Below are 23,378 nucleotides of genomic sequence, written 5' to 3'. Positions count from 1 at the left end.
TTTCTTTTTTCTCTATTAATACAATCTTCCAAATCTTTCATTAGATTATCTATTATTTTCTTGTCAATTTTGCACTGCTGTATCACATTCTCATTCGCTTCCGTTTGTTTTTCCAGTTGATCCAATTTGAGATCTATAAGTTCCACCCTTTTCGTGAGGTTTGCTACCACATCCTTAACCTCTTGAAGTGTTTTTGAATTATTAGAGACAATATCTTTAATTTGCCAGAGCTCCGCAGAAATATCATTTCGGTCCTCTTTTGGCAGCGGTACCTTCGTTGGAGTCGCCGGCTCCGGCTTAGATCTTTTTGCATTGCCTGAACTTGTACCAACATTTCTCCTTTCTGGTGCTTACTTGATGCCATATTAAGTTCCGATCTCATAAATACAGGTAATAAAATTAATATTTATAGCTTAATTATCCTTTTATAAAGCCTATTACCACGGAGCTACTCAGTCACCTGGCCATTTGACTGCGGATCCAAGCCACTCCCCCAGAACCTGTTTATCTGAAATATCATTTGGGCTGGCAAGAAAAATTTTGTTTTATCTGAGTTAAGTTTAAACTTAAATCTAAACATCCAAAGTTGCACCTTTGTCAAAATTTCAGCAATCTGGACTTTTACATCCTCAGAAAAAGATGATATAGACAATAACATAGTAATGTCATCCGCATAGATATAGAATTTGACTTTCAGTTGTTGCAAGAGGTTAGCTAAAGAGATCAAATATATATTGAAAAGAGTAGGTGACAATGGGGATCCCTGAGGCACAGGGATGAATTACTCTAAGTAAATGAGTATGTCCCAGTAGAATAAAATTGATATGATCTACTATATAAAATTCCTATGATCTACTATATAAAAATTCTTTGAACCATCTGCGGACATTTCCAGTGATTCTCATGGTCTCCAAACAAATCAATAACAAATCATGATCGGCCAAGTCAAACGCACTACTCAAATCTAGTTGCAGAATCAAAACACTTGTACCTAAGCTAAATTGCGTGTGAAGGTACTCCAATAATGATGCAATAACTGTTTCAGTACTGAATCCAGCACAGAAACCTGATTGATAGTCATGCAAAATACTAAATTTTTCCAAATAATTAACCAACTCAACATTTACCAGGCCCTCCATAAGTTTCACGAACAATGGGATACTAGCCACCGACCTATAATTAGTTTTACTAGTAATAGACTTCTTTGAATTTTTAACAATGGGAGTAACTACAATGTGGCCAAGATCTTCTGGAAATCGTCCCTCATTAAATAAGAAAGTAATCCACTTAAATAGTTCACTTTTAAACTTAAAAGATGCATTTTTCAATACATTGAGAGGACAATTATCAAGCCTGCAATATGATCTAAATAATTTGCAAAAAAGAAACCAGTCTGAGGAATTAAAATTAGACCAATTCATGTCTGTTCTCAACCCGTCTGATAATTGCATCCCCACATCGGAATCTATTTTTTATGTCATCCATTTTTTTCTTTGATTATACTTTAGACTTCAGCTCAGTACAGTATTAGTTTTGATTAGTTGTTGCACTCTGTCCTCCAAGTCTGACACCCTTTGACATTGTTCCAAGAATTATCCTTTCGATGATTCTAAATGGCCATCCATAATGTTGTGCTTATCAGTGATGTATTGTGAACATTTATCCAAGGAAGACTCGATAGCATTTTTTACTTCCATGACTATTTTGGTCACCCAAGCTGAACTTACCAATGATCTCAGTAAGTTCTGCCTCTGCAATCTTGGGGTCATGTGGCCATGGTTTCTCTTTCTCCTTCTTTTGTAATTTAGATGATAGCCACTAGGGTTACAAAGAACAAATAGAGGGCTGCTGTAGCCCCGCAGAACCCAAAAAAATTAACTCAAAGAATGGGCTGTAAGGTCCAGGAGCTCATCTCACATATGTCCGCACTTCAACATGACATCATGTGACTTCCTGTATGGATGCTATTCAGATGTGGATGGATGAAAATAAATTAGTTGTAAATTTAAAAACAAAACCAAACCCTGAAATGATTGTTGATAGAACTGTTAATAAGATTGTTTACCTTGTACAGTATCCTTGTAAAGCATCAAATTATGAGCTTGGATATGATTTTAGATCACAACTGAATTTTAAGCTAGAGATAGCAATTAAGTGGTTCAGACTTGTTTTTACTAATTATACCAGACAGCAGAGGAGTTGATAATATCATTGTCTTGCCTCTGGAAAATGGAACAATGGCACAGGAGGGCCCGAGGTGATAGATATTTTATTACTAGGTCAGGAAATTTTAAAATTATGCAGAGAACTTTGTAGGAAAGAAGAATGCAACTTTTTGCATCCAAAGTTGTAAAAAAATTAATCACAAACATAAAGCACTCGTATTGCTCAAAGATGTGCCCTCATATCGAGGCTTGGAATTTCTGGCTGAGAAATGGATTGAGGGAACATGTGAGGTGGCAGTGGTGATGGCTGCACAGGAGCTTGTAGAAAAGCTGAGAAAAACCCTAGAAGTTCTGAATGAGCTAACTCCTTAGTGCCACTGGATGATGTCATGTATTAGTTTCTCAATTTATCCTGCTATTTACAGAAAATCTCCGTTACAACAAAGCAAATTTGATATATGTAAGAGCATGTTATGTAATAGATTGCAACTTAATATGACTTTAAATCTCTATGACCTTGGCTATGGTAGCAACTGATAAATTATAAATACAACTAAGTAACATAAAGAATTGTTCTAATTTTCTTGCAGAGATATTTGAATGATAAACTGTTGAACGCTGTCAAAAATGTGATAAAGCATCTTCAGAAGGGTATTGTATCCTTTCTATGAATCAAGAGGCTCTGTTTTGATGTAAATTTAACAGAATGTTTCTGCACATTTTTCCTGGAAGTGTTGGATATCCATATTAACCAGCCTACTGTGCTATCAACTTTTTCCCCAGGTCTCACACTGACAAAGGTGAAAGCACACCACCCACATTGGACTGCCAGAGAACCTTGGTTTTTTTTTGTTTGAAATGGACTAAATTCCTTAGAAATTCTACCCAAAGTGTGATTCTTTTGACCCAAATAGGGCTGTCATCAACAAATGCACATTGCCTAATTGATAACCAGACTGCATTTCTTTCTTTTATGCCCAGGCAGGTTTGAGTCTTTAGAGTCATTTTAGAGCTCACAATATCAGAACTGTGGAGACATCAGTTGCCCACTTAGTCAGTCTCAATGGAGGAAAATTTTAGGTCAGTGGCATGGACACCTGTTGATTACATTTACAGCCCACTATTATTTGGAAAGGACTTTCGATGCAACAGTAGATTTGGTCAGTGAGACCTCCATAATCTGGGGATTAAAACCCAACTCCATCCCATCAGGCCCAATACCTTTTTTCCATTCCATGCTGCCTTTATTAAAAAAAAAAAAGTTAATCATATATAGGAGGATAGTTGTTTTCAAGATGTGTTGGTGTCTGTCTGTTGCAGTGCCTTTTTATTATTTTCCCTTTTTTTAATGTTGAAGGTAGCCTGTAGCTGGGGAGTCTCATGCTGTGCAGTTTTGCTATTTTGCTTGCCTTGGAGAAAAAAACAAGTTCTCTGAGGACAAACAGGCATAATATTCTCACATGTAGGTGACATTATCCGCGGAACCCAGTATGGCCACTGATAAGTGCACTGCCACTTTAAATCTTTTAGACCATGCCCATACCGTGTCAGTGCCTTTCCGCCTGGTGTCAGCTCACGGGACCATCAGTTCTTAGTTTTTTACAAAGCTAAGAAGCTGTGTTTTCAATTTTCTCTTCAGCATGTCAAACTTTTCAACTTTTTTGTGGCTTCCCATCCTTATTTTTCAGAGTTTTTGTCATTTTTTAAAATTGTGTTCCTATATTTCTTCCAACTTTGTTTTAATTTTCAGTTTTTGGCTTTCAGGCCACCTCTTTTCTTACCCGGGAGCATCAATCGTTTTCAGGACACTTTTCACTCGAGCTCTCTGGGCTATTGAACACTTTGATTTAGCATCAGGTGTTTTCCCCTCCGTGCCAAAGATGGTGCTGAGCTTAAAAAATTGCTCTCAATGTAATTGGACCATCTCAAGCTCTGACCTATGTAATTGATGTGTCCAGACATCCCTTCAGAGCAGAGGAGCAGCCTAGTGGTTAGTAACAGTGGGCTTTAGACCAAGGGACCCAGGTTCAAATCCAATTTTAACTCTTTTATTTTGTAATTGTGAGCCCTCCAGAAGCAGAAAAATACCTACTGTACTTGAATATATACCACTTCAATAGCCGTCAAACTCACAGGTAGATTTCTTATATGTTTAGGTACAGTGGGTAATTTTCTGTTTCTGGAGGGCTCACAATAATAAAAAAAAAAGAGTTAAAGTAGAATTTGAACCTGGGTCTCTTGGTATGCTACTCCTCAGAATTTCTTTCTGGTTTGTTAAGAATGCCTGTAATACCTGAAACTGTCATAGGGCCTGGTGTCCCTTTTCAGTTTTACTTTCATTGGAGAGAAAAGGGAAAAATCTACAAGGGAATTAAGGAAGTGTCATACTTTAGTCCCTCCATTGGTCAGCTGCTCAATCAGAATACCATTTTGTGCCTTGGGCATGAATGAAATGGGTCTAACTTACATGTCCTTTTTTAGGCTTGGACATTTAATAATTGCTGTTGGACATCCCTTTGGACATATTACAGTGTTTAATGTTCCTTTTGTACCTTTGTAAAATTGAGATTTGGATGTTTCAAGCACAGGAATGTCCATTTGGACATTTTGGGATGTCCATATGCTTCATAAATATGCTCCATAGAGTACATATGGGTTGAATTACCACAGCTTGAAAGAAAAACGAGTGCTTCAAAAAATAGCTATTCATAGATAGCAATGAAATTTTTTCTCTGTAGTTAATAGCATCTTGTTTTTCTTAACTTCAAAATCATTTTAAGCTTCTGAAAGATTTAGTACAAGTATTTCAAATTCTAAATGAATGTGCAGAAAAAATTAAATATCATGCGGAGTTCATAGAGCCTACATGTGAAATTATTAAAATATATGGGTAAGTAATTGGTTTATTTCATGAGAAATGTATTCAAATTGTACAATGCTGAGAAAAAGTTTGTGAGCCCATAGAATAAGCTTTCTGAGAGGAGAGAAAGAGGGAAGAGGACATTCTCTTTCTGAGAGAAGAGGAGAAGAGTAGAAGACATATCTTTTGGTAAGTATACATTATTTTGCTCTGAGCTTTGATAAGTTTGGGGAGAAAAGCTCAGGTTTCCTTTATAGACAGTTTAGATCTTAAAATAGCAAACTTTACTTAGCTAATCTCCATAGGATAATAGCCTTTTATAGTTCTACAGTTTTGTAAGCTTGAACCTTCTGCTAGAGATAGTTTCTGACAGGCAGAGCAAGGTCTGGCTTAATCTCCATTTCCTTCCTCCTGCCCTCCCCTCTCCCACCCACCCCTAGCTCATTTATTTACTTATAGACTTAATTTATTGTCAATTATTCTAATTAGGATAACAGGAGAACTATTTATATTTCATTACCTGCAAGGAATCAAACACTAAATAAACATACAATATAACCCTAAGACTATCTAAGAAACAAATACAGTGGTGCCTCACACAACGAACTTAATTCGTTCCAGGAGCAAGTTTGTTATGCGAAAAGTTCGTTATGTGAAACGCGTTTTCCCATAACAATACATGTTAAAAAAAATAATTCGTTCTGCAGCATAAAATATGCTAAGATGACATAAAAAAAGATAAATTTGTCAAAATGGTGAAAATGGTGGTCTTGCTGAGGCCAAACTCTTTGACGAGGTCACACTGTTTTACCCCACATTCACTCCTTCTAATTATTTCCCGTTTCATTTCAACAGAAATCACCTTCCTGCTTTTTTTAGAAGCCATGATATATAAAAAATATTGAGTTTATCTTAAAAGGACGACTGTATACAGTGAGAGAGGGCAGTTAAGCGCAGTGACTAACGCCTGCCTGAAGTGCCTGCGTGGAAGGATGCAATACATCGGCAGCTCGGGCGACTTCGTTGTGTGAAACGAAGTTCGTTGTGTGAAACGAAGTTCGTTGTGTGAAACGAAGTTCGTTGTGTGAAGTTCGTTGTGTGAAACGAAGTTCGTTGTGTGAATCAAGACATGAAGTTCGTTGTGTGCAGCGTTCGTTGTGCGAGGCGTTCGTTATGCGAGGCACCACTGTACTAAATAAAACCTATAATTATAATCCTAAGGCTCTCTATACTAGTCTAATATATTCCTAGTAGTGTAATAAGGTTTAATTAATTAATCAGCTCAGTAATAAGATGAAGACAGTAGTCCAGCAGCAAGAGGGGTGCTATCCAGTCTTTTGTACTGAGCTTCACATGTATTATTTTCTCCCGGTTGATGAGAAGTTATATGTGTGTGCTCGCTGCAAATAGCTCCTAACTTTCAGAGAATGAGTTTGTTCCCTTGAGGCTACAGTAGCAGACTTGGAGGAGCTGGGGGAGACAGAGAAGTACATAGAAGAGACCTACGGGGATGTTGTAGAGAAGTCCCACCTCCAGTCTGGTAGCCCCTGGGCTGCCTTGGAGGAGAGAGGTCTCCTAGAAGGAGAGTATCACCATGATGAAGTAGGAAATAATCCTGTAGCTAGGAACTGCCTACCAGGGGATGCTATATCCTCTTGCACTGAGGATGTGTGTTCAGGGGCTTCTGCCCAGGATGTAAGGGTTAGGACAGCTGTTGTAGTTGGTGATTCGATCATTATGCATGTAGATAGCTCAGTGGCTGGTGGGCGTGAGGATCGCCTGGTAACTTGCCTGTCTGGTGCAAAGGTGGCGGACCTCATGTGTCACTTAGATAGGACTTTAGATAGTGCTGGGGAGGAGCCATCTGTCTTGTTACATGTAGGTAACAATGACATAGGAAAATTTGGGAGAGAGGTTCTGGAAGCGAAATTTGTGAAATTTGCAGGCAGACCTTAGGAAATTGGAAGACTGGGCATCCAAGTGGCAGATGAAATTTAACGTGGACAAGTGAAAAGTGATGCACATTGAGAAGAATAACCCAAATGATAGACTCCACCTTTGGGATTAGCACCCAAGAAAAGGATCTGGGTGTCATGTAGACAATACGATGAAACCTTCTGCCCAATGTATGGCAGCGGCCAAAAAAGCAAACAAGATACTAGGAATTATTAAAAAGGGAGGTTAACAAGACTAAGAATGTTAAAATGCCTCTGTATCACTACATGGTGCAACCTCACCTAGTGTATTACATTCAATTCTGGTCTCCTTATCTCAAGAAAGATATAGTGGTACTAGAAAAGGTTCAAAGAAGAGCTACCAAGATGATAAAGGGGATGGAACGCCTTTCGTATGAGGAAAGACTAAAAAGGTTAGGGCTCTTCAGCTTGGAAATGAGACGGCTTAGAGGAGATATGATTGAAGCCTACAAAATCCTGAGTGGAGTAGAACAGGTACAAGTGAATCGATTTTTCACTCCATCAGAAATTACAAAGACGAGGGGACACACTCGAAGGTACAGGGAAATACTTTTAAAACCAATAGGAGGAAATATTTTTTCACTCAGAGAATAGTTAAACTCTAGAAGACATTGCCAGAGGTTGTGGTAAGAGCAGATAGCATAGCTGGTTTTAAGAAGGGTTTGGACAATTTCCTGGAAGAAAAGTCCATAGTCTGTTATTGAGAAAAACATGTGGCAATCCACTGCTTGCCCTGGATTGGTAGCATGGAATGTTTGTACTCTTTGGGTTTTGGCCAGGTACTAGTGACCTGGATTGGCCACCTCGAGAATGGGCTACTGGGCTTGATGGTCCTTTGGTCTGACCCAGTAAGGCTATTCTTATGTTCTTAATCTGTATTTTAGGATAATTTAAACTCAAAGCATGATTAGATCCTAATCTAAACCCTGACAAAAGAGATAAACAAAATACCGTTAAATATTAAAAAAGGAGATGCACTGTGGGCTCCTTTTACAAAGGTGTGCTAGTGTTTTTAGCACACGCACAAGATTAGCGCGCGCTATTGCGCACACTAGCTGAAAAATTACCGCCTGCTTAAAAGGATGTGGTAGCGGCTAGCGTGGGGGTATTTTAGCGTGCATTAAAACTGCTAGCGCACCTTTGTAAAAGGAGCCCTGTGTTTTTATTATTCATCAATAAAATTCAACAATAAATATTCATGTGTGGAAAAGTATGTAAACCTATCATTCAATAAGGATGCTACCTCTTTGATCAACAATAATTTCAACTAAATATTTTTTAGTAACTATTGATCAGTTTCTGATGCTGCTTTGGCCTGATCTTCCATATAGCACTGGTTACTACAGATGAGCAGACTAGATGGGCCATTTGGCCTTTATCTGCCATCATGTATCTGTGTTTCTGCTTTGTGACCTTTGAGAATATTCATGCATGAACAACTCACTTCAGGTCTTGTCATAATAGCAAATTAATTGTGCTAAGGCAGTGGTCTCAAACTCAAACCCTTTGCAGGGCCACATTTTGAATTTGTAGGTACATGGAGGGCCGCAAAAAAAATAGTTAATGTCTTATTAAAGAAATAACAATTTTGCATGAGGTAAAACTTTTTATAGTTTATAAATCTTTCCTTTTGGCTAAGTCTTAATAATAATATTGTCATTTATAGCTAAAGAGACATATGATCAAGAAACTTTTATTTTACTTTTGTGATTACGATAAACATACCGAGGGCCTCAAAATAGTACCTGGGGGGCCGCATGTGGCCCCCGGGCCACGAGTATGAGACCACTGTGCTAAGGGGTTAGGGGTTCACTTACTGTTTCATATAGTGATTCAGAATTCTTATTGTTCCTACTTCATTCGTTGTTATGTATTAAGAAGTGGAGTTGTTTGTTATTCTATTAAACAAGTGTATCTTGATAAGAATGTTAAGAGGTAGTTGCTATGTTAGTGTGATGTAACAAAATTGACAGAGCAGTGGTACCTTCTAGATTAATCAATTATTGAGGCACTAGTCTTTAAGCCCGTTACATTAACGTGTGTGTGTGTCTTTCTTTCTCTCTCTCTCCCTCCTTGACTGCTGTCTGTCTGTCTTTCTTTCTGTCTCTCTTTCCTCGGCTGTCCACCACCACCCCTTGCCTGCTCCCCCTGTCCAGCAGTAGCCCTTCTCCCTTCCTTTTACCTCCCCCCTGTCCAGCAGCACCCCTTCCCTGCTCCCCTCTGTCCAGCAGCAGCCCTTCTCCCTTCGTTTTATCTCCCCCTGTTCCTGTATTTCTCTGTTGCACCATGCCTGCCTGCCTGTCTCTCCGTGGCCCCCTTCTGTTTCCCCCCTCCGAGAGCAAAGCATGATTGCTGTCTGCCTCCTAGCACACCCCTCCCCCCCAAAGCAGCCCCTTTCCCTCTTCCCCTCCACTTCTTACCAGCATGGGACACCTTGCAGTACCTGCATGACAAACTGCTGCCGTTGCTGAGACAAACCGCCGCTCAATCTACTGCGCCCCAAGCCCGCACATGCGCCGCAAGCCACCACAAGCTGGTGCACGCGCCACAAGCCGCCCCATGCGCCGCAAATGGAATGTGGCCACAGAAGTACACAGTACGGTGGCAGGGATCACGGCCTCCTAAGTGCACATGCACGCGTGGAGGGGCATAATCGAAAGTCCGTTTACGTCCATCTCACAAGTCGTCCAAAGTAAAAAACAGTTTAAGACACATTTTCAAAAGATACGTCCAACTTTTTTTTCGTTTCAAAAATCGTCTAATTATACATCCTGCCGATCTGATTATCCAAGCCACTAAATCGTCTCTTTTATACCACATTTTCGTCCAACTTTCCGTCCAAGTCCAAAACGCCTACAACAAGCCCTTTTGGACATAAGAGGGGTCTGCAAAGTGATGGACTGCACACCCAGACATGCCACCTAAATAGTGGGGTACCTTACAGGGCACTGCTGTGAACTTCACAAAAAGTGTGCCTGGCTTCTCCTCACTACAGCTCCCTTATAGGTTACGGTAAGCCCCCCAAACCACCTCCAGAATCCCCTAGGCCCACTTATCTACCACCCAATAGCCCTTATGGCTGCAGGAGCCAGTACAAAAGGGTTTTGGGGGGTGTATAGGGCAGTGCACATGTTTAAGTATCAATGCAGTGATTACAGGGGCTTATGGGCATGGGTCCTCCTCTCTATGGGTCCCTAACCCACCCCCAAGACTACTTAAGCTGCCTTTGTGCTGGACGACTAGGCTTTCCTATGCCAGGCAGCCAGGTGATGATGGTCTGGAGAAAATGTTAATTATCAATTATATTCTCCGGGTTTTCAAAGAGGTCAAGGCAGATGACTTTATGCAATGTCACCTCAGTAACAACTATACAAAAATAGACAAATATACCCCTTCCCTTTTTACTAAACCACAATAATGTTTTATAGCGCAGGAAGCTGCGCTGAATTCCCTGCATTGCTCTCAATGCTCATAGGCTTCTTGCACTAAAAACCGCTATTGCGGTTTAGTAAAAAGGGGCCATAGTGCAAAATATAGACAGCAGATATAAATTCTCAAAACGGAAACATTTTGATCACTAAATTGAAAATAAAATCATTTTTCCTACCTTTGTTGTCTGCTAATTTCATCAGGCTCTGGTTGCACTTTATTCTTCTGACTGTGCATCCAATATTTCTTCCCTTCTTTCAGCCTCCTGTATGCTTCCTCTCCTCTAGACATCATTCCTTCCCCCAACTTTTTCTTTCTTTCTTTCACCCTTGTTTCTTTCTCTCTCCCTGCCCCTTTCTTTCTGTATGTCTGTCTTTCTCTTTCCATGCCCCATTTCTTTCTTTCTCCACGACCTCTTTCTTTCTTTCTGTCTGTCTTTCACTCTCCATGCCCCCTTTCTGTCTGTCTCCCATCTCCCTTCTTTCTTTCTGTCTCCCTTTCCCCCTTTCTTTCTTTCTCCCTGCTCTCCCCCAAGCCACCGCCATTGGGGAACAGGCTGTCACCACTGCCGGGGAACAGGCTGCCACTGCTGCCATCAGGGAACAGGTTGCCATCGAGTTCTGAGCTCTCCCTGCTTCCCTTCCCCGTAAAGAGGACGCTGAAGCGGCGGGCCGACCAACCTTCACCACCTGACATCAATTCTAACATCAGAGAGGAAATTCCGGGCCAACCAGGCAGCGATTGGCTGGCCCAAAACTTCCTCTCCGACATCAGAATTGACATCGGGTGGCGAAGGTTGGTCGGCCCGGTGCTTCAGCGTCCTCTTTACGGGGAAGGAAAGCAGGTTGGGCACTCCTGCTCTAGATGAGCTGTGAGCCACACTCAAGTGGATAAAGAGCCGCATGCGACTCAAGAGCCGCAGTTTTCTGACCACTGCCCTAATGAGACTGACAGAACTCAATTGCCCAATCAGGCCTCTGCACAATAACCATGCTTGACACAGACCCTACCCTTGAAACACATCTGATACCTCCAAACTTAAATCTGACTATCAACATCCTGACACCTCTAACCCACCCTTGATAAAAGCTTCAACACCCCATTGACCCAGGTACAAAATACTTACCTGTATATAATATGTAAACTGCTTTGATTATAACCACAGAAAGGAAGTATATCAATTTTGGGCACCAAAAAAATTGAGCGCTCAGCGCCAAAATATAAATAACACTCCGAGTTGGGCACAGTTTAACGAATAGTGCTTAGCGCTGGGATCCATGTCCAGATTTGGGCATGAGGACTTACACCAAATGAAACCTGATGTAAATCCTCACACCTAAATTAGGCATGGAGCCAATTAAATCTATAATACTGCATGCATCTTTAGTGAACACCTGGCCCACCTATGCCCTTCCCATGGCCACACCCCCTTTTCAGTTGCACTCTAAAAAAATTTACATTCACCTAGTAAGATGTACACGTAAATCTGAATTGTTGCCAATTAAACACCAATAATTGATAGCAACCATTTATTGTTTCTAATTGGCTCATTGCTCAAATTGAGTGTGCAAATTGGGCACACACCCAAATTTAGACATGCACTTTTGAGCATCATTTGTAGAATTGGGGGGCATATGAATATTTTATCATATAAATGAATATCCTCTTTTTCCATTTTATTTAGCATTTCCTAATTTGTTATTTTTCTTGTTGGCAGTTTACCATTTCTAAAGGAGAAATCATCTGATGAAACAAAATATGCAAAAGTTGTTTCAGAATCAATTTTACAATTGGGTGAGTTAGACTTTTTTAGACTGTAGAATTTAATACAGTTTTTAATGAGAATGTTCTTCATATAATAGTGTTTACTTTTGAATACATTGTAGTGTTGACAGTTTTCTATAACCCGAGATGAATAATTTCCCAAAGGCAGTCAGAAATGAAATACTCACACAAAAATGAAGTTGTTAAGTTTCACAGTTTGTAAAGCTTTCTGGCAAGGAGATTCACACATGTGACGGACTTCACATAAGAGAATGACACGGGGAAAAAATTTGTCCCTGTCACCGCCCCGTCCCTGCGACCACCATCCCTGTCACCGCCCCGTCTCTGCGACCACCATCCCTGTCACCGCCCCGTCCCCGCGACCACTGTCCCCGCCCTGTCGCCGTCACCGCAACCACTGTCCCCGCCCCGTCCCCGTGATCACTGTGCCCGCCCCGTCCCCACGACTACTGTCCACTCCCTCCTTTCTAATGTGAGGAAACATGCACGATCACGGATCGTGTGGTCCAGAAGCACCCTCCCACCCAATCGCCGTGTCCTGCCATCTCCCTCCCTCCACCTCACCTTAGGTGCCTGCCGAGTCTGACTTTAATTCTTCTCCCAGCCACACGCTTTCGATAAGCCACGCGCACGGCTGCTTGAGCTGTTGAATCTTCTCCTCGGACCCAACTTCCTGTTTCCGGTTGCGTCAGAGGAGATTCAACAATTCAAGCAGCTGCGCAGGCGCGACTTATTGAAAGCGTGCTGGCTGGGAGAAGAATTAAACTCGGATTCGGCAAGTACCGAAGGTGAGGTGGAGGGAGGGAGATGGCAGGACGTGGGATGCGGCGATCGGGTGGGGATGCTGGACCGCGTGATCCGTGCTGGCTTCACTGCGGAGACGAGACCATTCACTGCTCCACAGGGCAGTGAATGGCCTTGTCCCTGTCCCCGCAGCGACCACTAATTTTCTCTTCCCGTTTCGGCGGGTTACCCGCGGCTACTCACAGCTAGCCGCGGGTAACAACCACCATGTCATTCTCTACTTCATATGCTAGTATGGTTGTGCAAGCCCACATCAGTTCCTGATTTTTCACAGATCCCATAAGACACTTTTGCCTCTCTGGTTTAATTTCAGTAAAACAAACAAAAAAAATTAATCCCCCTCCCCTTAAAACACAAGCACAATCTTCTTTTTAAGGTCTCTCTTTGCTTTCCTTATTAGCGCCTTGCATTTGACTTGCAATTCCTTGTGCTGTTTACAATTATTTTCAATCAGATCCTTCTTCCATTTTCTGAAGGATTCTCTTTTAGCTCTAATAGTTTCCTTCACCTCACTCGTTAACTACGCTGGTTGCCTTTTGGTCTTTCTTTCTCTTTTTTTAATACATGAATATATCTAGTCTGAGCTTCCAGGATGGTATTTGGATTTGGTTAGGAACAGGTCATTAAAGACTTTAGCGAGGGCAGTTTCTGTAGAATGGAGAGGGAGAAAGCCCAATTGAAGGGGGTCAAGAATATCTTGAGAAGAAAGGAGGTCCTGGTAGCGGCAGGAGCTTGAATAGGAAGGGAAGGAGGGAGATGGGGTGGTAGTTGGAGGGGGATGTGGGGGGTCTAGTGAGAGATTTTTGAGGAGAGGTGTAACTATGGTATGTTTGAAGACATCAGGAACTATTGCAGTGGAGAGGGATAGGATGAGGATGTGACAGATGGGAGGGATGACAGTGGGAATTAGTGCTGCCTGATTCACGATTCGAATCGGTTCACCAATTCAAATCAGGTGAATCGATTTGAATCGGTTCATTTTTGTTAAAAACCAGACTCACTGATTCAGCTGCAAGATAATTTTCACACCGCCGGCCGCCCACTCTACCCATCTAATGTAACTCCCAGTTTTGTGAAACCGGAAGTTACATCGGAAGAAACAAAAGTAGTGGGAGAGTCAATCGGTGAGCGAGCGGACCTCATGCAGCAGACCTTGGCAGCAGCAAATACTATTTTTGGCTGGCTTTCCCCGCATTTCTCCTCTCTTCCCCGCAATTTAATATCCATTCCAGTAAGTAAATGAATTGGAATGGGGGCTGGTGAGTCTTGGGGCCTGGGGATGGAAACTAAACTAAACTAAACCTTAAATTTATATACATAGAAATATAGAAACATAGAAACATAGAAGATGACAGCAGAAAAGGGCTACAGCCCAAGTCTGCCCACTCTGCTTACCCACCCCCTGTCTATGCCCTAATGACCCAATTTCCTTATCTTGACCCTCGTAGGGATCCCACATGGGTATCCCATTTATTCTTAAAGTCTGGCACGCTGTCTGCCTCAATCACCTGCACTGGAAGCTTGTTCCAATGATCAACCACTCTATCTGTGAAGAAATACTTTCTGGTGTCGCCATGAAATTTTCCGCCCCTGAGTTTGAGCGGGTGCCCTCTTGTGGCCGAGGGTCCCTTGAGAAAGAAAATATCATCTTCCACTTCGACACGTCCCGTGAGGTACTTAAATGTTTCGATCATGTCTCCCCTCTCCCTACGTTCCTCGAGAGTGTAGAGCTGCAATTTGTTTAGTCTCTCTTCGTACGAGAGACCCTTGAGCCCCGAGATCATCTTGGTGGCCATCCGCTGAACCGATTCAATTCTGCGCACATCTTTACTGTAATGTGGCCTCCAGAATTGCACACAGTACTCCAGATGAGGTCTCACCATGGCCCTGTACAACAGCATTATGACTTCAGGCTTTCGGCTGACAAAACCTCTATTGATACAACCCAATATCTGCCTTGCCTTAGTTCTCCACTTGATTGGCAGTTTTCATGTCTGCACTGATGATTACTCCTAAATCTCGTTCTGCTGAAGTCCTAGTTAAAGTTTCTCCATTCAAGAAGTACGTCCTGCATGGATTTCCGCTTCCGAGGTGCATGATTTTACATTTCTTAGCATCTAGCTGCCAGGTTGAGGACCAACTTTCCAATGTAAGCAGGTCCTGCGCCATATAATTCTGTAAACTGCATTCACTTACTATATTACATAGTTTGGCGTCATCGGCGAATAGTGTTATTTTACCTTGAAGCCCTTGAGTCAGATCCCCTATGAATATGTTGAAAAGGAGTGGACCCAGGACCGAGCCCTGCGGCACTCCACTGGTCACCTCCGATGTTTTAGAGACGGTACCATTAACCACCACCCTCTGAAGTCTGCCACTCAGCCAATCATTGACCCATGCAGTTAGTGTCTCTCCTAACCCCATCGATTCCATCTTGCTTAGCAGCCTGCGGTGTGGGACACTGTCAAAAGCTTTACTGAAATCCAGGTACACGACGTCCAGAGACTCTCCCAAGTCCAACTTTCTTGTTACCCAGTCAAAGAAGCTGATGAGATTGGATTGGCAGGACCTACCCTTGCTGAATCCATGCTGACTGGGATCCCGAAGATTCCCTTCATTCAAGATCGTGTCCAATTTGCTTTTAATTAGTGTTTCCATGAGTTTGCACACTATTGATGTAAGACTCACCGGTCTATAATTCACAGCCTCTGCCCTGCAACCCTTTTTATGCAGAGGAACAACATTAGCTAATTTCCAGTCCAGGGGAACTTTCCACTTACTTAGGGAGAGATTGAATAGCTCAGCCAACGGTCTCGCCAGGACATCGCTCAATTCTCTGAGCACTCTTGGGTGCAAATTGTCTGGTCCCATGGCTTTGTTCACCTTGAGTCTTGCCAGTTCACTGTAAACTTCACCTGGTGTGAACTCAAAATTCTGAAACGGGTCTTCTGTGCTTTGTGTTGCCTTCAACTGCGGACCATGTCCCAGTGCCTCACAGGTGAAGACTGAGTAGAAGTATTCATTCAGTATTTCGGCTTTATCGGATTCTGCTTCCACGTAACTTCCGTCCGGTCTTCTAAGGCGTACTATCCCGCCTGTGTTCCTTTTTCTGTCACTAATATACCTGAAGAAGGATTTGTCCCCCTTTTTAATGTTTTTTGCCAGAATTTCTTCCACTCGAAGTTTTGCCTCCCTAACTGCCATTTTGACCGCTGTAGATCTGGTCCTATATTTTACCTTTGCCTCTCTTTTCTCCGTGCGCTTGTAGGAGAGAAACGCTTTTTTCTTCTCCTTAATGAGATACGAGATCTCCACGGTGAACCATTGGGGTTTATTGTTTCTTTGTCGTTTATTTACTGATTTTATGAAGCGGCTAGTTGCTTCATGTATGGTTGATTTCAGTGTTAACCACTTAGCTTCTACATCATCGGTCTCCGCTTGGTCCTGCAGCGTCCGATGGACGAAATCTCCCATGCGTGCAAAGTCTGTGTCCCGGAAATGGAGTACCTTTGTTTTCGTGTTTGATCTAGGGAAGCATTTCCTAAGGTTGAACCATACTATGTTGTGGTCGCTGGAGGCTAGCGTATCTCCTACTGAGACCTCTGAGACGCTTTCCCCGTTGGTGAGACGTGCTCCCTTTATGGAGGTTAAGACCCTCCTGCTACCGCTGGTTGTCGCTGAAAATGAGTTCCAGTCTGCATCAGGCATATTGAAGTCCCCTAGCAGTACAGCTTCTCCTCGTAGAGTGATATTCTCTATGTCTTCAATTAATTCTGTGTCCATGTCTTCCAGTTGTCTTGGGGGTCTGTATACCACACCTAGATACAGGCATTTTTCTCTGCCTCTTGCCAGGTTTACCCAGAGGGACTCCCCGGTGTACTTGACATCTGTGATCCTGGTGGTTTTGATGTCCTCTTTAATGTATAGAGCTACCCCACTCCTAACCTGCCCTCTCTGTCCTGACGAAGTAGATTGTAGCCCGGTATAGTCGTATCCCACCCATGTGAGTCCGTGAACCAAGTTTCAGATATTGCCACCACATCTAGGTCGGCATTCCTTATTTCAGCCTCCAATTCTAGAATTTTGTTACCTAAACTGTGTGCATTGACATACATGGCCCTCCATATCTTGTGTTTGCTAAGTCCCTGTGAGGCGTATCCTACCCGAGTTGGTGTGACTCCTAAAGAACTGTTTGCAATGTGGGCACTTACCTTGGATATGGAAGCGGAGTTTCGACTCACCTCATCAGGATAATTCCTTTCTGCACTAATGTGTGGATGGGTACCCTCCCCCGACTTACCTAGTTTAAAGCCCTGTGAAGCAGGCGGGCTAATCGGTGTCCGAAGACGTTCTTACCTCTACTGGTCAAATGGAGTCCGTCTGGTCCCTGAAGTCCTTGTAGCGCTTCCCCATGGTTTAGGAATCCGAAGTTCATATCCCGGCACCATCCCTGTAGCCACTCATTCGTCCTCAGGATACGTTCATCTCTGGCTCTTCCCTTGCCTCATCATCTCCACGGATGTGGAGCTCGGCACGGTTTACAAGAACTTAAAATATAGGAAGAGAAGGAAAAAAAAAGGTTTACATGAACTTATATATAGAAGAGAAGAGTAAGGGGGGATAGAATTACATTTTAGTGAAAAGCCAGGTTTTCAATTGCTTGCAGAATAATTGGAGGGAGCCCAGGTTCTGCAACGGGGTAGTAAGGTCATTCCAAAGACCTGTGGTTGTGGGTTCAAACCCCGCGCTGCTCCTTGTGATCCTGGGCAAGTCACTTAATCCTCCATAGCCCCAGGTACGTTAGATAGATTGTGAGCCCACCGGGACAGATAGAGAAAACGCTTGAGTACCTGATTGTAAAACCGCTTAGATAACCTTGATAGGCGGTATATAAAATCCTAATAAAACTTAAACTTAAAACTTAAACTGTGATTCTGAAGAGAAGGGATTTTTCCAGTTTGCCTGCATAGCGAATACTGTGTAGAGAGGGGAAGGATAGTTTATACCTTTGGGCAGGTCTGGTAGAGTCAGGACTCAAGGAGTTATAAGATAGTGGGATTAAGGTAGGAAGGATGCCGTGAATGATCTTAAAAGCCAGGCAGGAGCATTTGAAATGGATTCTGGAAATCACTGGGAGCCAGTGAAGTTTGGCTAGGAGTGGGGAGACATGGTGAGACTTGCGTTTTGCAAAGATCAACTTGGCTGCAGTATTCTGGATTAGCTGGAGTCTTTGAAGACTTTTTTTGATAGGCTTAAGTAGATGGCATTGCAGTAGTCTAGTTTGGAGAGGATGATGGATTGGACAAGGACGGCAAAATGTTGTTGGCGAAAATAGGATCTTACCTTCCTCAGCATGTGGAGGCTGAAAAAGCATGATTTAGCCAAGGAGTTGAGGTGGTCATTGAGGGAGAGAGAAGAATTGATAATGATGCCAAGGAACTCAATCTTCAGTGCAGCGCCTGAGGGTAGTGCGAAGAGGGTGGGCAGGTGTTCTAATTTTGGGCCGAGCCAGAGTAATTTTTTTTTTTGATTCATTCAATTTCATCTGTACCGAGAAGGACTAGGAATGGAGTCTCATTATGTAAGCTGTAATGTTCTCGTGGAGGTTGGTGAGGTTCTGGTCTGTCTCAAGGAGGACAAGGATGTCATCAGCGTATGTGTACATTGTTTCAAGGGGGGGGATAATTGGAGGAGTTTCAGGGAGGACATATAGATGTTAAAGAGAATAAGGGATAGGGGTGATCCCTGAGGGACACGTAAGATGGTGTCCAAGGAACGGACATGGTGCCATTTGTGTTGACAGTGTAGGAGCGAGAGTGTAGGAAGTTTGAGAACCACTTTAGGATGGTGGAGACAATTCCTATCTCGGAAAGTTGATAAAGTAGTATGTCGTGGTGGACAACATCGAAAGCTGCAGAGAGATCGACAGGGGGGCTGGGGATGGAAACTGAGAATCGGAATGGGGGCTTGTGAGTCTTGGGGCCTGGGGATGGAAGCTGAAATCGGCGGGGGGGCTGGGGATGGAAGCTCAGAATCGGCAGGGGGGCTGGGGATGGAAGCTGAAATAGGCAGGGGGGCTGGGGATGGAAACTGAGAATCGGAATGGGGGCTTGTGAGTCTTGGGGCCTGGGGATGGAAGCTGAAATCGGCAGGGGGGCTGGGGATGGAAGCTCAGAATCGGCAGGGGGCCTGGGGATGGAAGCTCAGAATCGGCAGGGGGGCTGGGGATGGAAGCTGAAATCGGCAAGGGGGCTGGGGATGGAAGCTGAGAATCAGCAGGGGGGCTGGTGAGTCTTGGGGGCTGGGGATGGAAGCTGAGAATTAGCAGGGGGGCTGGTGAGTCTTGGGGGCTGGGGATGGAAGCTGAAATTGGTAGGGGGGCTGGGGATGGAAGCTGAGAATCAGCAGGAGGGCTGGTGAGTCTTGGGGGCTGGGGATGGAAGCTGGGAATCGGAAGGGGGCCTGGTGAGTCTGGGGTCTGGGAATGGAAGCTGGGAATCAGCAGGGGGGCTGGTGAGTCTGGGAGGCTGGGGATGGAAGCTGGGAATCAGCAGGGGGCTGGTGAGTCTGGGGGGCTGGGGATGGAAGCTGGAAATTTTTGATATGATATTGCCTTGGTTAAATAAAATGTTTAAACTTAAAAAGCTGTGTCATTAACAGTGAATTGAATCAAATCGAATCGAATTGAAAATTGAAATATTTTTCTCTGAATCAGGCAGCACTAGTGGGAATGATAACTCCAAATAGGCGGGTGGGAATCGGATCAGAAGAACAGATGATGGGTTTGGAAGAGGAGAGAAGGTGAGCAGTTTCCTCTTCAGTGTCTTCAGAAAAGGAGGAAAAGATTTCAGGGGTTGAAGGGAGGTTGGCAGAGTGGACAACTGGAAGAGGTGGTGAGGGAGGTGACTTGGTTGAGAATTCAAGGTGGATCTTACAAATCTTGTCATTAAAAAACTCTGCTATCGTCTGTTGGGAAAGTGAAGAGGGGATAGGAGGTGGGGGTACTTTAAGTAGAGAGTTGAGTATGGCAAAGAGATGGCGAGCGTTGACACTAAGAGAGTTAGTTAAATGGTTGTGGTATTCTTGTTTGGCAAGCAAGAGTGTAGATTAGCATGCCATTCAGCAAGCGGTGCGGGGTCAGGCTGGATGCCGAAGAGATTGCAACTGCCCTGCACTGCTGGAGATTCGAGCTGTCCACCGTCCAGCGAGGAGGTTTTAAAAAAGGTATGGGGGGGATGATTGAAAAGGGTACAGGGGGTGGGATGACTTTAAATGTGTTGATAGGCCGCCCCATTTAACTAGGTCGCACCCCATACACAGGTTTGTAAAACCAAGGCCTATATATGGGGAAATACGATAGTAGCTGTAGGGCTGAGTAAAGGGTGGGGGACAAGAGGCAGGGTGAGGTGGTGAAGTTGAAAAGTAAGTGGTGTGGTGGTGGGTTAAGTAGTTTGGGATGGGAAGTGGGGATGGGAAAGGTCAGTAGAAGGAGGAATTGGTATACAGGGGTCATCAGGAAGGGGAAGGAAGTGCTGAGTGAGGATTTGCTAAGGGAAAGAAAAACTCTATTGGAATATCTTATCTGCTTCATTCAAACTTGGGAAAAGGTAAAGCTTTGGGCTTCAGTAGGTTATTTCATTGTCCTTTTCTTTTACTTTTTTTAGGTAACTACTCTGCTTTTACAGGGGACTCTGAAAGAGATATTGCTGAAGTCCACTGAACACATGAGTGGTGAGTAGCAACATAAACACGTGTTCAGTGGACTTCAGCGATATCTCTTTCAGTGTCCCCTGAGGAAAGCATTCCCATACACCGAAACATGGTTCCTTGTTGGGACTGTGGGCTACATTCACTAACCCATTTTTTTAATGAACACAACTGTTGTGTGTGCATAACACACACACAACAATTGTGCTCACAGAGCCACAGCGAGCTCCCCCCCTCCGACAGCCCCCCACCACACCAAGCCTAGTTGGGCATCCCCCCTCTGACCTTCCCCTGGTACCCCCCTAACAGCAAGCAACCCCCTCACCAACAGCCCCCACCACACCAAGCCTGATGGTCTAGTGGTCTGTCCCCCCTCTGACCCCCTATACCTTTTTTAGATGACCTACAGGAGGGATGCTCACTCACTCCCAGTACATTCCATAGGCATGGTCTTAGGCGCCTGGGCCAATCAGGGCCTCTGGTGCATCCCAGTGCATCCCATTTTGAAGAGGCCGGCCTGCCGGTGAGAAGGAGTGAGCATCCTTCCTGCCAACCTTCTAAAAAAAGTACAAGTGGGGGGTGGAGGGGGAGCAGCTCATTAGACCAACAATATTGGTGTGGTGGGGGGCTGTTGGGGGGGAAACTTGCTGTCAGGGGGATACCTGGGGGGAGGGTTCAGAGGGGGAGGCTGCTAGAAAACATGGAAAAGACCACGGTGAGTCGTTTTATCGGACAGTAAAATACATGAATTTATCAATGATTTAGTGCCATTGTTAAATGCACGGTGACTTTAGAGAATCCGCTTCCCAGACTTCAACTGCTCCTTGTCCTGAAAAGGTACTGAGTGAAGATCTGGAATTGGTATACAGGGGTCATTGGGAAGGGGAAGGAAGTGCTGAGTGAGGATCTGATAAGGGGAAGAAAAACAAACACAAAGAAAACGGATCTTTTTAATTAGAATCCAACCCACAACTAATAATTCAGACAAAACAGGGTTAACGGAAATATAATTATCAATTCATATGATTATAGTATTTGGCTCAAATATGCCTTCAAGCTTTTTCCTTATTTCATTAGTCCAAATTTTTCATTTTTCTCTCTTGTTCTCATCACAAACCCAGTTAAACAACCCTCAAGTAGTCAAATAGGAGGAAGGTATATCATACAGTATTCAATTATATAAATATCATTTTAAACCTATCACATAATATGTAAACTAGCTTCGGAAGTGCTCAGAACCCACAGATAGAGAAGCCGCAAACGGGGACACGCCCCAAAATGCGAACCCCCTTGGTCTATCACTGCACTTCCTCCTACACTAAAAAACTGTTGAATTAATCTTATATTATTTTATTGTGATTTTCTTCTTTTATATAAAGTGCTTAGTGCTTGAAATTCATGCTTAAGATTTCAATCATTTCATATAAACACTAAAAAAATCCATAGCCTGGTGAAGTCAATGAAGCTGACTGTGATGATACTATCAGGTTCTGACGTGTTTCACCCTCGCGGGCTGTCTCAGAGAACCCACTACTTCTTGTGACAACCAAGAGGACTTCTGCTTTTCCTTCCGTTCTTCTGTACTGTACTGTTCTGCAGTTCTGTTTTTATCTGTGTTCTGGTAGGAATGAATATTGAGAAGCATACAGTGTGCTTTGTGAAGTTTAATTTTGTGGTTACCATTATGTGTTGTGGATATATATGAAAAATGAATGGAAAAAATGGTGTTACAATTAGTACTATTATGGGGACGGGGTCTTGGGCGGAGATTCAGTGGAGATAGGCGGGGTCTGGCCCATGACTTAGCCCAGTGTTCTTCAACTGTCAGTCCGCGGACCGGTGCCGGTCCACAAAATAATTATTTTATTTCTGCCGATCCATAGGTGTCACAAAGTTGAAGAACACTGCTCTAAAAGATAAATGTTTACAAAATGAGCCCCATAAAGTAAAATCTGTATTTCAGACTTGCCTATAGTATTATTTGTTATGATGGTGGACTTAATTGCTTTGAGTGCTTCTTCAGGGAAGAGGTCTGTCTGTTCAATATTTATGATAGTCTGTCTTCTAGGTAGTTTAATGAAGGTGCCCTGTTTTCAAGTGAGGAGACAGATCTGTTCGTCTTTCATTAACTTTTACAGTACAGAACGTCCAAAGCAAAAAAATGAAGGTAAATACACTAACTTTTTATTTTGTTAAAGTGAAATTTTTCAGTAGATCTCTCTGATTACTTCACAAATAAATATAAAAATTTTCAACAGTACATTACAAAAACCTATTTTCTACAAAGATCATGTATGTATAATAAAGGAATAACCAATGCCAAGTATAATTAATATTTACTGTAATTAGAAAGTGTAAGGAATATGGAAAGAGAGAGATTATGAACAGGCAGGTTGTGACTTGAATAATATAATGCAGAGGGATTTAAAATTGAGAAAGCTTGATCTCTAGGGTATTACAGTGGTTTTGTGCTGCATTGACAACCGCTAGCATAATATTTCTTAAACCATGTTTCTTACTGTGCTATATTCTGGTGTTTTTCAGCCTAATGTCAGTTGAATCTGCTATGCGTTGTTGGAAATGGGGTTATTCAAATTGCTCCTTGAGCTTTCATATTTTTATCTTTGCAAAGAAAAGGGGTGGGGAGATCGC

General features: G+C 43.1%; 1 protein-coding gene across 2 annotated transcripts in view; it reads left to right on the top strand.

Moving 5' to 3' along the window:
• The window catches only part of LOC117354200 (GTP-binding protein 10-like), a 366,380-nt gene that overhangs the window by 17,051 nt on the left and 325,951 nt on the right, over positions 1–23,378 (top strand). For both annotated transcript variants that reach the window (XM_033931252.1, XM_033931248.1), the window contains exons 3-6: positions 2,756–2,821; positions 4,946–5,055; positions 12,148–12,224; positions 22,795–22,893. In XM_033931252.1, coding sequence (XP_033787143.1) covers positions 2,756–2,821; positions 4,946–5,055; positions 12,148–12,224; positions 22,795–22,893 — 352 coding nt within the window. The remainder of the gene's footprint in view (positions 1–2,755; positions 2,822–4,945; positions 5,056–12,147; positions 12,225–22,794; positions 22,894–23,378) is intronic.

This window comes from Geotrypetes seraphini, chromosome 2 (genome assembly GCF_902459505.1).
Source record: "Geotrypetes seraphini chromosome 2, aGeoSer1.1, whole genome shotgun sequence".
NCBI classification, from domain to species: domain Eukaryota; kingdom Metazoa; phylum Chordata; class Amphibia; order Gymnophiona; family Dermophiidae; genus Geotrypetes; species Geotrypetes seraphini.
The sequence above is the reverse complement of the archived record's forward strand: the minus strand, read 5'-3'. Positions and strand labels throughout refer to the sequence as shown.